Consider the following 16,163-nt stretch of genomic DNA (forward strand, 5'->3'; position numbering starts at 1 on the left):
AACTTTAGAACAATGAGTATAGTATAATATGGGACATAGATCCTGTTTCCATGTTTCTCCACGTGAAATTCCAATTTTCTCAACAGTATTTGTTGAAAAGATTCTGCTTTCTCTGTCAAATGGAGTAAGCACCCTTTTCAGGAATCACTTGGCTAGAAATGTGTGTATGTCTTTCTAGGCCCTGAATTCTTTTCCATTGGTCAGTGTCTCTCTTTTGTACAATCTGGTGGCCCATTAGAAAGAAACTGCACTGCAGTTCCAAAGGCCCACAGTTCTAGTCCACCAGCTGCTCTGTAGGAAAAGGATGGGCAGTTTCCTCCAGTACGATTGACCGCCTCTGAAACTCTCTGGAGGGTCAGCTGTGGGTCAGTTCCAACTCGACCATACACAAAACACAACAGCTCTTTTTTCTTACATGAACTAGATAGTATGTTTTAAAATAAAGAAGTATAAATTCTCACACTTTATTCTTTTATTTCAGTATTGACTTAGCTGTTTGGGGCCTTTTGCCATGTTTTATAAAAGTGAAGATTGGTTTTCTTTTTCTATAAGTAAGGCTTTTAGAATTTTTATCATTTTGCAATGCATCCATAGATTACTTTGTATTGACATCTTAGCAATAATAAGTCTTAAAACTTATGAACATGGAACTCTCTCCACTTATTTAAGTCATCTTTAGTCTCTTTGAAAATGATTTTATACTTTTCACTTATAAGACCTTAATGTCCCTGTTTAGATTTATTCCTAGTTACAATAGCATCTCTGATTTATCCTCTTAGAGGTTATTATAAATGGAAATATTTCCCTTTCAGATTTCTCTTTACTGATGTGTAGAAATTCATCTAATTTTTGTTTACCTTTATATCCTATAGCTTTGCTAAAGTCCACTATTAGCTCTAGAAGGCTTTTTGTGGACTAGAGAATTTTTTATGTAGGCGTATATGCACAAATAGAGATCATTTTATTCTTTCCCAACAGGTTGCATTCTGGTCTTTTTCTGTTGCTTTTGCTAGACTTCTGATACAAAACTGAGTAGAAATGATGTGTGCAGGTACTTTTTTCTTGTCCTCAATTCCAGAGGTAAAGCAGTTAGTCTTTCTTCATTAATTATAATGTTAGCCATTCACTTTTCATGCTGTTGTTGTTAAGTGCTATCAAGTTGAGTGCAACTCCTAGTGACACTATGAACAAAAATCTGAACCCTTTTCTATCCTGTGCCATCTTCACACCTCCTGACACACAAGAGCCCATGGCTGTTGTCTCCATGTCGGTCCACCTGGTTGAGGGGCTTCCTCTCCTTCGATGACCCTCCATCCATTCCAGCATCATGTCCTTCTCCAAGGAATAGCCCCTCCTAGCAACATGCCCAAAGTATGTGAAGCAAGGCCTCATAAGTGCTCTACATTATATTAAGGAATTGTCCTAATCCAATCTTCTATTGAGTGTTCTCTTTAAAATTTGGGGGGGAAAGGTGTTGCATTTGATCAAATGCTTCTCTGTATTCAGATGTTCTTGTGGTTGTTTTCCTTTGTTCTCTTGATCTAATGTGTTACATTTATTGTCTTTCTAATGTTTAACCATCCATGGATTCCTAGAATAAATTCTATTTGGTCACAGTGTATGATTCTTTTAATATACTGTTGTATTCTTTTGCTAGTGGGGTTTTTCTTTTGTATGTGTGGTTTGTTTTTTTTTTTTTTACACACACACTTTGTCAGTTAAACAAACAAGTTCTCTTTTGATTTGTATTAAGGCAACCTGGCAAAAGCATGTTTAAGATTATCTTCTTTCACTGATTATCTTTTACTAGTATTTTTTCAGAAGATTTTTATATTCCTGTTCATAAGAGATACACTGACTTGTACCTTTATTTCTTCTTTTTTTGTTGTTGTTATCTTTGGGTTTGGATTCAGGGTTATTTTAGCTTCATAAAATTAATTCCTATCTTCCCTGTTTTTTGGAACAACAATATTGATGTGAATTTTTTTCTGAATGTTTGGTAGAATTCCTTAGTGAAATCTGGTCAGATTTCACTGAGGAACTTTTTAGATATCTTTCAATCATTATAAATTTATCAAGACCTTCTTTGTTAGCTAACCTTGTGATGTGTTCTAAAGAATGATACATGTACAGTGGAGTCTATCTATATTGTGCTATGTTTTGGTAGAGTGTTCAAAATATGTCTTATTAAGCATAGTGGGTTTATAGTGTCATTCAGGTGTCCTGTTCTCTTCTTGATCTTCTTTCTAGATGTTCTGTCCAATATTGAAAATGGCAATATAACTATAAATGTAGGACTATCTATGTTTTCCTTAAATTCTGTCAGTGTTTGCTTTATATACTTAGGTACCCTGATGTTGGAAGAACTCTGGGGGGCTAATAGAAAGGAACTGTGCTGCCATCCCCAAAGCGCATAGTTTGAATCCACCAGTAAATCTGTGGGGAAAAGATGGGCAGTCTCTTCCTCTGAGATTTAGAGTCTCTACAGACCCACTGAAGGAACACTTGAGAGTTGGTTCTGACTCAACAGCACATACAACAGACACAATTTGGGATGCTTACATAATTATGATTACTATTATCTTCTTGATTAATCAACCTTTTTATACAGTGTCCCTCTTTATCTCTTTTGATAGATGATTTTTCTCTTCTTCAGTTCCACTTTTTCTGGGAATAAGATTACCATCCTAGTTGTCTTTTGGTTATGTGCACAAAGTATATTTTTCAATCTTTTCAATTTTAATCTGTTTTTTGTACTTGGGGTTAAAGCCTGTCTTTGTAAACAGCATATAGTTAAATCATGGTTTTCCACTCATCCTGCCACCTGCCTTTTGATTAAGAGTATTTATTCCATAGGTTACTCATAAGAAGTACCTTCTGTCTTTTGGGGTTTTTGGTGTGTCTTAAACCTTCATTGACTTTGTCTCTTCCATTGTTTCTTTTTTTTTAAATTTTATTAGTTTTAATGAACATTTACAGGGATTTTGGGTTTTCATTCCTTCATTACTGCACCATTCTCTCTACTCTCCTCCCCAGTTTGTTCTTCTTCCCCGCCATCTGAATGTCTGTTTTAATTGTCCAATTGCCACAGTGCTTGTCAAAGTCAGTTCTGATTAATCTCCTTTGTCGGTGTGTCCTTTGCCATTCCCTATCACTCCTCCCTGAGAGAGACTTCACCCTGATTCATAAGGAAAAGGGGATGGCGTATTCTCTTAGCTACTTCCTGCTAAAAAGGGACGCTGTGGGTTTCAGGGTGAAGATCTTCTCTCACTACTCTAAAGGGCCCCTTTGACAGTAGGAAACACATAGACTGTTATGGAGATTGATTTTGGAATTTAGATGCACTGTTATTAATTGTGCTTAGCCGTACATGTTCATATCCCTGAAGATGTATCATGGGGGTGTTGCAACCTAGAAGACACAAATTTGACTAACAAGTTATAAGTACATGAGTCAAAAATTATGGAAAAGTAAAAGAAAAGATTCTTTCATTGTTTTACAAACCCTCCCCCAAGTCCCCTCCGCCGTGTAGCCCTCGCTCTAGACTCCTGTGATGACAGAAATACCTAGTCACATATCCCTTATACACAGTTTTCTCCCTCCTCTGTTTCAGTGCAGTATACATTATTGAACACATCTTACTCAGTCTCTCCCCAACCCTGAGGTTAGTCCCATTCTACAACAGTGGCATCATGTAATATTTGTCCTTTTGTGACTGGGATATTTCACTCAGCATAATGTTCTCCAGAGTCAACCATTTTGAATAATATTGCATGAGTTCCTTGTTTTTTAATGCAGCATAGTATGCCATTGTGCGAATATACCACAGCTTCTCTAGCCATTCGTTTGTTGATAGGCACTTAGGTTGTTTCCAACTCCTTGCTATTGTGAACAAAGCTGCAATAATCATGGGAGTGCATATATCTGCTTGGATGTCAGCTATGGTCTCTTCAGGGTATATTCCCAGTAGTGGAATTGCTGGGTCAAATGGTATCTCTATTTGCAACTTTTTGAGAAAGCGCCATACTGCTTTCCACAGGGGTTGCACCATTTTACACTCCCACCAACAGTGAATCAGGGTTCCAGTTTCTCCACAACCTCGCCAGCATTTGTTGCTTGCTGTTCTGTTAAATTTTGCCATTTTGACTGGGGTGAGATGATATCTCATAGTTGTTTTATCTTCCATTGTTTCTTGCCTGTTCCTCCCAAGTTATTTACAGCCTCTGAAAACATACTAGCTGGTCAGCTGTGGATCAGTTCTGACTCTGGTGTTTAACAACAATAACAACACTACTTGGATTTATCTTTATTATAGCGAGCTTTTTTTTATTCCCTTCTCCTTTCTTTTTATGGACCTTTTTATATCATATTCACAGATGCCATGAATATGATATAAAAGAATATATTTTAATTTACAACATTAAATGCTTTTATTTGTAGTGTTATATTGTAAGTTGATATCAACTTAACTTCTGTTAACATACAAAAAATTCTCTACACACCATTCATCCTCTATTATCACTAATTACACCTTTTTATTTTATGAGCCCTGTAACATCATTTTAAGGGACTGTGGTGGTGCGTAATTTTAAGGAACCATGATGGGATGCTATATGAAAGGTTAGTGGTTTGCATCCACTAGCTACTTCCACACACATTTACAGCCCTGGAAACTTTACAGAAGAACAGTTCTGATCTTCTCTACAGGGATCACTGTGAGTCAGAATTGACTGAATGACAATGGGCTTGGATTTTTTGTTTGTTTGTTTTTTTATCTGTTATTTTGAAAACATGAAAGACAAACCTATTAACCGACAAGCATGAATACCTTATTGCTAGTTCTTGTACTTATCAAAGGGAGTCCTGGTGGTGTAGGGAGTAGGGAGTTGTGCTGCTAACCCAAAGGCAGCACATCTCTGATGGTTCAAGTCCATCAGTGACTCAGTGGGATAAAGATGGACAATTTCTGTGCTTATTTACAGCCTCTGAAAACCCAGAGGGTCAGCTATAAGTTTGCTCCAACTCAATACCATTGAGTTGAGTGTGAGTTGATAGTTGTCTATGCATTTCCCTTTATTAGGGGCCTTTTTGTGGTAAACTTTGAATGTCACTCTCGTGACTTTCTTTCACACCTACAGAATTCCCATTACTCTGGTGAATATTAACTCTTTTCAACTTCTGCTTTTTGGAAATGTTTTTATTTCACTCTTCATTCTTGAACGGTAATCTTGCTAGTATTCTTGGTTGATAGTGGTTTGGCGGTTGTTGGGGTTTTTTTCCCTTTTTCTTTGGGAACTTTAATTATATCGTTCCATTGCTTTCTAGCCTCTACTGCTTCAAAGGAAAAATTTGCACTTACTCTTACTAGGGATCTTTTGTATATGACTATTTGCTTTTTTTCTTACTGCTTTCAGGAGTCTACCTTTAATTTTGAAAAACTAACTATGATGTTCCTTGGTGGACAGTGGATAAACACTAAGCTGCCAGCCAGAAGGTCAGAGATTTAAACTTACTGGCCGTTGTGTGGGGGAAAGTGTTCTCTCTTGAAGATACAGCTTTGAAACCCTGTAGGACAATTCTGCTTTGCCCTATAGGTTCTCTGTATGTTGGCATAGATATGATGAAAGTGGGTTTTATTTTATAGTAACTATCGTGTCTTTGTTAGTCTATCTTCTTAGGGTTCTTTGAACGTCTTGGATTTATAGATTCATATTCTTTCTTAGATTCAAGAACGTTTCTGTCATTATTTCTTCAAATATTCTGTATCTTTTTATATCTCTGCCTCTTTCTCATCTCCTTCTGGTGTTTCCATGATGTCTTCTGTTTGGTTTCTTGTCTCATAATTTCTTGCAGCTATATTTAGCCTTCTGGAGCCTCCATTCTTATTGGAGCCTCCATTCTTATTGTTCTTCAGTGTCTATAACTTTTAGGTATCTTACCCTTTAATATGTTGATTCTTTATTCCTTCTTGTGTTTTTACCTTTAATTATTGCCTTTTTAACTTGTGTTTTAATTTTCACTTTTCTTAGACCTTCACTTGGTTCTTGCATTGATTTTATTTTTTAACTCTTTGCTTTTCTTATTGTTGTTGATTGCTGTTCAGTCAAGCATGATTTATAGCGACCCTATGAACAAAAGGCCTGATACCTTTCAGTAACTATCAACATTTATTGAAGTTCAAAGAGTTTCTAGAGGCATGTTGTTTAGGAAGTGGATACCACTCCTGCTTCCAAACCTGTCTTAAACTGGGAGCTCCACCAGATACTGTCCACCATGGGTAACCGTTATGGCATTTGACACCCCAGTGGCACAAGGTTCAGCATTACAGCAACCCCAGGTTACCCCAGTACAGCATATTGGCAGAGAAGAGTGCTGTACCACTTTGAAGAATGTTCCTCCAAAATATAATAACAACCAACTTTTAAATACAAAAGCCCTCCTGGAGGTCTTGTTGATGCTAAACAAGAGACTTATTAATTTTTTTAAAAAACCCAGTATTGTATGTTGTTGTTGCAACCCTGTGTACAGCAGCTCTGAACTCTTCCCTGTCCTGAGCCAGTCTCACTAATTCCAACATATTTTCCCAGATAATGTATCAATCCATCTTTAGTCCTTTAATTATATTTCAGGAGGTTATATTATTTTCTTCCATTATATTTTCTCCAACTAATCATTAATACCTTTTAAAAAATTTTTATTTGAGATTGAATTTTCATATACCATTGTTTCTCATTCCGTCATCCGTAAATGTGCTTTCACTCCTCTGCCATGTTTATTTGGATGAGACATTGTTTCTCTGTTCTTGAACCTTGGTGGTTTTTTTTGTTCTTGGTACATTGAGAGTTTGAAAGTATTAAATTTATTTTCCCGAGTATTTGATGGTTTTGCACACACTACTTTTTACAAAGAAACAAAATAGCAAAACTCTTAAGGAACAGAACATTGTTATCCTTTTTATAATTTATAAATTTTTATAATCCTGGAATAATTATTATCCAGATCTTATTATTAATATCATCCTTTGCTTTTTCTCCTCTTCCACTTTGTGGTAACTCCTTCTCCTTCCCTAGTTTAATTAGAATTTGAAAGTTCTAGGCCTTAGTTATTAACCTAAACTACCCTCATTTAAATCAGAACACAGGAGATTACATTTTGTTTCGTGTGTCCACAAGTAGGCACTCTGTCTCAGGCATGCTATCATGTGCTCATTAATATGTCCATCAAGGAGTGACATCCCTTCTCTTTGATTTTAAATTCATTATTTCTGCAAGGACAGTTTTAGTCAGAAAACCCACACCAATGAAGCCCACTTCAGGAGCGAATGCTAACCTTTAGTTTTGCCATAGGCTTCCTGCCAGGATCTGTGGGGCTAACTTATTTATGGACTTCCATTCAGAGGCTGTGTTGGCCAACTTTCCTTTATTTTGGGAGGAAGAGGAACAGAAAGTCCCAAAAAGGACTTCCTCTAGATTCATCTTAATGGTTTCAGAGCCTCATGACACTGGGAGTTTATTGGAGGAACAATCTCTGCTTAAGTGACCCATGTCCTAATTCCACTATTGGAAACCTTCTGTCAGTGATTGTACCAAACCAGACAGTTTCTGGTTGGCAGAAGCGTAGTCATACTCTGAACGAACCCCCAGAGAAGTCTGCCCTGTGGCTATCAGAGTCCATGTCTTGGTTGGTTGATTGTGGTTTTAGCCTCCACTAAAGATACCTGCTTTGTATTATACAGCAGCTTCAGTCAGCCGTTTTCACCAGCTATTGGGAGAGAGAGCAGATAGACTTAAACTGACTCCTGGAGAGCTCTGTCCTCCTGAGTTGAGAGACCTGAGATAATCGTTACACATAGAGTGCTGACTGTGCAAGCCGACTCCACCATAGGAACCTTCTATAGCAAATTGCAAGAACCTGGCAACCACATTACCAGTGGGGAGAGGAAGTGTCCTATTCTGAAGGGACCTCCAGGGAAGTCTGCCATTTGCTATCACAGCTCTCCCTATAGTGTGTTGGCTATGAGTATAGCTTCCACTATAAGTGTCTACTTCTAGCACACAGCATGCTCAATCAGAGTCTTCAGCACCAGTCAAAATGGGGAGTGTGTAAACCAGAACTGCCTCCTGACGGGATTAAGTCTGTTGATTTCAAACACCTAAGTTACAGTGTTCAGGCAGGTATATAGTGTTGACTGTGAAAACACATTCTACTGCATGAGTCTTCTGTAGCTGTTCATAAAAGAATTGTGACTGACAGTGTATAAATCAAAGAGTTACTAACACATTCCAAACAGACTTCTTGGGAACCTTTTGGATTTTAAATCCACAAGAAGTTCAGGATCCTATATCTTTGTATAGACTGTATCTGTGATGTTTAAAGAAGTCGATTCTTTTTCTGGGGTTTGTTCTCCTGTTCAGTTCTTCACATCAACTAGCGGTCCATGTGCCTGAATTCAGGGAGGGACAGGGATAATGGAAAAGCAGTTGTCATACCATATGGGACTCATTGTTAATTCATTGATTCTTGCCTGTCTGCAGCTCCCCACTGCTATTCTGTGTTTCCTAATTCAGAGTCTCTAAGAGATGAGCAATGTTTCCTTGTATTTTGGGAGAAGAACTGGAATTATGATCTATTTACATTGCCATATTCCCATATTTTATGTTTAAAATTTGTGCTGTTCTGTGTAGTATTTGTAAGCTGTGTAGCAAACCATTTTCAGTGCTTGGTGAGCATAACTTCTCTATTGGGCCATATCTAGAATAATGTTTCAGAATTCCATAATACAGATGGTTCTATTGAATGAGACTTATTCAGCACTGATGATGTTGTTGTTGATATGTGCTGTCGAGTTGCCTGTGAGTCACCTGTGCCAATCTCAACTGTGTCCGACATGCCAACCCCCATTACCCTTGTCACTGAATCAATCCATCTCATCTAGGATCTTCCTCTCCTGTGCTGTCCCTCCACTCTCCCAAGCATGATGTCCCTCTCTAAGGACTTGCAGCATGTCCAGAGTATGTCACACAAAGCTTCAGAATTATTTCCTCCAAGGAGCAGCCTGATTTAACACTCTCCAGGCCGAACCTGCTCAATCTCTTAGCAGTCCATGGTATATTCAGTATTCTTTTCCATCACCACAGCTCAAAGGCATCAATTCTTCATCTCTCATCCCTAGTCATTGTCCAGCTTTCTGATGCCTAACAGGTGGTTGAAAAGACCATGGCCTGTGTCAGGCACACCTTAGTCTCCAGACTGACATCGTTGCTTTTCAGTACTTTGGAGAGGTCTAACAGCAAACTTTCCCATCACAATACGTCTTTTAATTTCCTGGTTGCTGGTGTCAAGAGTGTTGATTGTGGAGCCAAGCAAACTAAAGCTGTGAACAATCTCAGTCTCTGACAATAGGCTATACAAAAGCCTTTCATCTTTTGTGGTCCGTGCCATCTAGCAAAACCTCTTTCTGCCTTTATCCTCCATTTCACAGAGACCCAATTTATGGCCACATTTTTTAAACATAAAACTATAAAACTCAGGTCTTCACTCAGAAGATTTTAAGCTCCTAAATTCTTTGCCTTTTCTTTTTCTATTGTTGTTGTGTTCCATCAAGTCAAATTCGAAGAAAACCCCAGGGGTTTTCAGAGGCAGTAAATCACATAGATGAGAGGAGTTGGCCCATTCTTCTCCCACGGAGCAGCTAGTGGTTTTTTTGTTTGTTTTTTATTTTTTATTTTATTTTATTATTTTTGTGTGCGTGTACCGTCAAATCAGATCTGACTGGTATAGGAGGAGATTGCCCCTCCTTCCCCGGCAGAGCATCTGGTGGATTCGAACCGTGCGCCTCTGGGATTGTAGTTGCAGCTCCTTGCCACTAGGCCACCAGAGCTCCCCGCAGCTAGTGGTTTTAAACTATGTATCTTTCTGATTGCAGTGTAGCTTCTCCAGTAGAGCACCAGAACCCCCTCTTCTCATTATTGATTTTACTAACTTTTTTGATTGACCACATTCTTGATTCTTCCACACATATCCCATATGCAGTATCTGTTTGGATAAAATTTAGATAATGTATAAATGAGGAATACTTTAATGCTGAGAATACGTTTACATTTTAAAAAATTGGTTATGATTGGTTCTTTTTCTTTTTTTAAAATTAATTTTAAAGAAAGTTTAGAGAGACTTTGGTTTTCCATTCATTCATTGTTGCACTTTTCTCCTTGCCCACCCCTCCCCCCAATTTGCTCTTCTCTTTGAAAAGTAAAAGAAAAATTCTTCCATTGTTACGGTTTTCTTTTTTTAAAGTAATATTTTTGGAAGATTGTGTACTATCAATAAATACCAGAAGAAAAGCATCTTTACTTTCAGTTTCACAAAGCTAGCCAATGCTAGCATTTTACATAAAATTAAATGTGTTTGTGAGTATACACAGAATAATGCCATTAATAAGTATCACTACCCCTTTGTCAGGAGGGACCAGTCCTTGAAGAATGACAACATTCTTGGAAGGGTGGAGGTTCAACACAGGAGAGGAGGACTCTAAATAAGATTTGACACAGTGACTGTGGCTGTGGGGTCTGGTGTGTCAAGAGATGATTAAGTTTGCTCAAAGAGGGCAAAGTTCAGACCATTTCTTGTAGGGTCTCTGAGTTGTAGTAGACTCAAACACATAACAACAACAGCCCTAAAGAGTCCTCATGCCAAAATCGATAAAAGTTCTTGTTTATTAACCAAAAGTTCAGTGCTCAAATCTTCCAGCTGCGCCATGGGACGTGGCAGTGTGCTTCCATAAGATTTACAGTCGTGGAAACTGAAACCCTTTGGGGATTGTTCTAGTTTGTTCCTACATGTTTGCTATGAGTTGGAATTTACTTGATGGCAATAGGTTTGGTGGATGGGGATCCTTATCTCACCTTAGAAGTTATTGTTGTTGTTGTTATGTGCCATCGAGTCACCTGCAACTCACAGTGACCCTGTGTACAACAGCCCTAAACTCTATTGTGTGGCAACCTTATTGTCTCTGCCACACCTACCCCCACTGCCCCAGTCACTGAATCAGTACAGCTCATCAAGGGTCTTCCTCTCTTGGGCTGTTCCTCCACCCTCCCAAGCATGACATCCCTCTCCAAGAACTGGCCCATCCTTGCAACATGTTCAGAGTATGTCAGATGAAGCATCAGAATTGCAGATATACATTTCTTCCTTTTACATCTTTAATTAAAAAGTTCCCTGCAATTAATATGATAATTCAGTAGAATTACTCAATAGAACTTGTTTTTATTAAAATGGCAGAAGTAAAATTTATGAGATTATCCAGAAACTTTCTAAGAAATAGTAATATTTTGAGGACATTTTGTAAATAGAAATATAAAAGTCAGTGTTATAAAATTAGCATATATCACTAACACATTTTGCTTTTTAATTTAGTTATCTGGTGAATTTGGAGTAAAACAAGAAACAAATTATCAACTACTGGAAAAACAATACCAAGAGAGATTAGAAGAAGAAGTTGCTAAGGTAAGTTTATCCTTTATCGTAAAGATTTTTATAGTCCTAACATGGCTATGAAAACATAGATTTTATTGATGGCAGTATATTTTTAATTATTTCTTATTTCATCTTTAAGTTGTCAGACATAATATTAATAGTTCCTTTAAATAGAATTATGTTTCTTTTTCTTCCAGAAGGCATTTCTCTTGACGTAGAATATAATGTTAGAAGCTTCAGAATGCTAAAGTAAGCCTTTTGTTACTTGGCAAAACTTCATCGCCCATATTTTGGGCACATTTTTTAAGAAAGACTGGTATTTGGAAAGGGACATCATGCTTACAAAGAGAGGAAGACTCTCCGTGAGATAGATTGATCCAGTGGGCTCAGTGTGTAGGGAATAGTAAGGATGGTGCAGATAGGACATGGTTCAGATCTGTTGTTCATTGCTATGAGTCATGTGCAACTGGATGGCACATAACAACAATACAGACTTGAAAGTAAGATTGAAGGAGTTTGGCCTTTTTTTGAAGGGTTGGAATTTAGAATTTATGACCCTCCATAAATTCCTTTCCCCCTTCTCATTATTTTTAATCTGTGTGGAATTTTATTGATTTCTTTTTAAGGATCTGGGTTTCAGCTTCCTATTTTTTTTAAATGGTTTGCTTTTCATTGCTTATTCTTTATTCTTTTTCTGTGTTTGTTGTTGTTGTTCTGTTTGCTTTGGCTTTGCTCTACTTCAGCACCTGGAGGACATAGCATCTGCAAAGAAAGAGGCTAGCAAGAACCAGGTGGGAATGAGGACCCAGATAGGCTGATCAGGTTCAAGACAGGAAATTAAAGTAAAAGCCTAGACCAATGGGGAAAACAGAGAGAGCCGAAGGTTAGTAGGAGTAAAGATTTCTAACCCCAGGCATGCTTTGTCCTGGGTTTGTGACAGAACGGCTTTCTTTACTGCAAATTATCTGTAGACATGAAACTGGAAATAATATTTTTGGTAAAGTTCATTCTCAGAGGCTAAGGGACCTGTTAGGGTGAAGACTGCTGGTTAGTGTTTCTGTATACTTGTACTACAAAAATACACAGGGATTCAGGATTATCATTGCAATAGAAAGTCAGATTAGATTAGCGTTAAATGTGTAATAGTGTTTATAACTCATATAAACCAGAGTTAGACTTAATGAAATTTGTAAGGAAGTATATAGTACAGAAATGTAATCACATTGTTACTTAAAATAATGTAAGTATGAAATCAATTTAAATATTCTGCAAGGTAATTGATAGATTAATGAATTTATATCTGTATAATTACATAGAAATGCATTTCTTTTTTTAAAAAAAACTAATTTTAATGAACATTTATAGAGATTTTGGATTTCCATACATTCATTGTTGCTTTTTTCCCCCTGCCCACCCTTCCCCCCAGTTCACACTTGGTATAGAATCCTCCCTCCCCCCTCCGCCCCTGCCCCAGTACACTCCACTATGCAACCTTCATTCTTGACTCTTGTCATAACCATAATAGCCTATCATATAGCACTTTCAAACAGTTCTCTCCCTCATTTGTTTTAATGTAGTATACATAATTTATCTCATTTTTCTCAGTCTCGCCCCAGCCCTAATGTCAGTCCCGTTCTACAATCGTGGCACTATGCAGTATTTGTCCTTTTGTGACTGAGATATCTCACTCAACATAATGTCCTCCAAGGTCTCCCATTTTGAATAATATTTCATGAGTTCCTTATTTTTCAATGCAGTATAGTATTCCATTGTGTGAATATACCACAGCTTCTCTGTCCATCCGTTTGTTGATGGGCACGTAAGTTGTTTCCAACTCTTTGCTATTGTGAACAAAGCCGCAATAAACATGGGTGTGCATATATCTGTCTGGCAGTTACGGTTTCTTTAGGGTAAATTCCCGGTAATGGAATTACTGGGTCAAATGGTCTTTCTTTTTGCAACTTTTTAAGAGGGTGCCATGCAGCCTTCCATATTGGTTGCACCATTTTACACTCCCACCAACAGTGAATAAGGGTTCCAGTTTCTCCACAACCCCACCAGCATTTGTTGTTTGCTGCTCTATTACATTTTGCTATTCTTACTGGGGAGAGATGATATCTTGTAGTTGTTTTGATTTGTATCTCTCTTAGAGCTAGGGATTTTGAACATTTCTTCATGTATTTGTTGGCCATTTGAATGTCGCCTTTGGTGAAGTGTCTGTTCATATCCTGTGCCCATTTTTCAATTGGGTTATTTACCTTTATGTTGTTGTAGAAATGCATTTTTTAACAGGAAAAATATTTACCATACAGGATTTCTTTTTCTTTTTTTCTCATACAGGATTTCTGTGAGTCACAATTGACTTAACAGCAAGGAGTTTGGTATAGTTAAACTGTAAAAGCAGATTCAAATTTATTAATATGAACACATTTTATAGAGGAAAAAATGAATTTTTTTTCTTTTTCAATTTATTATTAATTTCAATGAAAATTTACAGAGACTTTGGATTTCCGTTCATTTATTGTTGCACTTTTTTCCCTTCCCAACCCTCCCCCCTAGTACACTACCCTCTTGGAAAAGTAAAAGAAAAATTCTTTCATTGTTTTACAATCCCTCCCCCCAGGTTTATTCCACTATGCAGCCTTCACTCTGGACTCCTGTTATGACAAAAATACCTAATCACATATCCCTTGTAAACAGTTTTCTCCCTCATCTGTTTCAATGTAGTATACATTATTGAACCCATCCTTCTCAGTCTCCCCCCAATCCCAGTGTCAGTCTCACTTTATAACAGTGGTACCATGCAGTATTTATCCTTTTGTGACTGAGATACTTCACTCAGTATAATGTCCTCCAGAGTCACCCATTTTGAATAATATTGCATGAGTTCCCTTGTTTTTTAATGCAGCATAGTATTCCATTGTGTGAATATACCACAGCTTCTCTATCCATTTGTTTGTTGATGGGCACTTAGGTTGTTTCCAACTCCTTGCTATTGTGAACAAAGCCATGTTAAACATGGATGTGCATATATCTGCTTGGGTGGTAATTATGGTCTCTTTGGGGTATATTCCCAGTAGTGGAAATGCTGGGTCAAATGGTATCTTTATTTGCAACTCTTTGAGAAAGCACCATACCGCCTTCCAGAATGGCTGCACCATTTTACACTCCCACCAACAGTGAATAAGGGTTTCAGTTTCTCCACAACCTCGCCAGCATTTGTTGCTTGCTGTTCTGTTAAATTTTTCTATTCTGACTGGGGTGAGATGATATCTCATAGTTATTTTGGAAAAAATGCATTTCTCTATTCATATTTGTATCTACATAAAAAGGAGGATTTGGAGAAGTATTTACTAAAGTGTTATTATTTATTATTTTTCTTAGATAAATCGGGTGATATAATACATCTGTTTTCTTTCTAATTCCTCTGGAAATTGACACAGTGACTGCTGCAATGGACTCTAGTGTGTCAGGAAGTGTGAGAATGGCACAGGACAGGACAGGGTTCAGCTCTGTTGTTCATAGGGTCACTATAGATCGTACTCAACTTGATGGCCCCTAACAAAAACTTCTGTACTGAATATATATTGCTTTTTTTATTAAGAAAAAATATATGTTTTTGTTTTAAAAAGCAGACATTGAATTGACATTGAAGTATGTAGAGAGGGTATTTCTTTATTATATAGTTTCTGGTTAAAACTGTGAGGCCATACTTGTTTTCCCTAATGCATACAGTTTTAAGTGCTAACTTGCTTTTAAATTCTTGCTGTAATTTATAAATTTTGTCCTTTTGTGTTTGTTTTATTTTTTAGGTCATTGTGTCAATGAGTGTTGCATTTGCTCAACAAACTGAGCTGTCTAGAATATCTGGAGGAAAAGAAGATACCACATCACCAAACCAGCCACATGTTCTCTGTCAGCAAGAGCAACATTTTTCAAAGGAGATAAATTTATCACAAGATCAAGTTGATTGTCAGTCTTTTGAAACAGCAGACATGAAATTTAAAGAGGAATTTAAACCTCTTAGTAAAGAGTTAGAAGACAGAAAGCAAGTTTCAGTATCAAATTGTGATAATCGTGATGAAATCCTAGAATCACAGGACCGTGAACCGACTATTTCAGAAGAAATGTTCTCCAGAGATAAAGCATTTCTGTTCAGAGAATCAGTAAGTATGTCTTCTTGGAATATAGGAAAATTTCATAAAAAGATAGTCCTTTCTTCACTATAAAAATAATATCAACACTAATGCTACCTAAAAGAGGGAGGAGCAGAGTATCAAATCTTGACTTAGGATTCTTGCTATTAAAATCGTTTCTTAATTGTTAAGCATATGAACATTTGACTTAATTTTAGTGTTAAAATTTAAATGTTCATAACGTTGTTTTCTTTAATGCATTGTAAATGGCAAATTCTCATTTTATGCTTCCTACATCAATTTTGTTTCAGCCATTTCAAGATTAATTGAACTGTGGTTTGGCACTATATGATCTAACATACTATACTATGTAGAGATTATACTATAGTTTGACCCTCAAAGATTTGCTAAATTAAATATGACAGTAACATTCCAAGTAAAATTCCTACCATTTTCCTATCAAAAAATGTCAGTTTTCTGATGCCTTATTTATTTATTTTTCTATAATTAATAAGGGTTCCAGTTTCTCCACAACCCCACCAGCATTTGTTG

General features: G+C 37.1%; 1 protein-coding gene across 1 annotated transcript in view; it reads left to right on the plus strand.

Moving 5' to 3' along the window:
* The window catches only part of AKAP9 (A kinase (PRKA) anchor protein 9), a 163,461-nt gene that overhangs the window by 56,312 nt on the left and 90,986 nt on the right, over positions 1-16,163 (plus strand). The window contains exons 13-14 of the mRNA XM_006891494.1: positions 11,416-11,505; positions 15,288-15,641. Of these exons, the coding sequence (XP_006891556.1) occupies positions 11,416-11,505; positions 15,288-15,641 (444 nt within the window). The remainder of the gene's footprint in view (positions 1-11,415; positions 11,506-15,287; positions 15,642-16,163) is intronic.

This window comes from Elephantulus edwardii, unplaced genomic scaffold (assembly GCF_000299155.1).
Source record: "Elephantulus edwardii isolate Elephantulus edwardi_28Jun2011 unplaced genomic scaffold, EleEdw1.0 scaffold00098, whole genome shotgun sequence".
Lineage (NCBI taxonomy): Eukaryota > Metazoa > Chordata > Mammalia > Macroscelidea > Macroscelididae > Elephantulus > Elephantulus edwardii.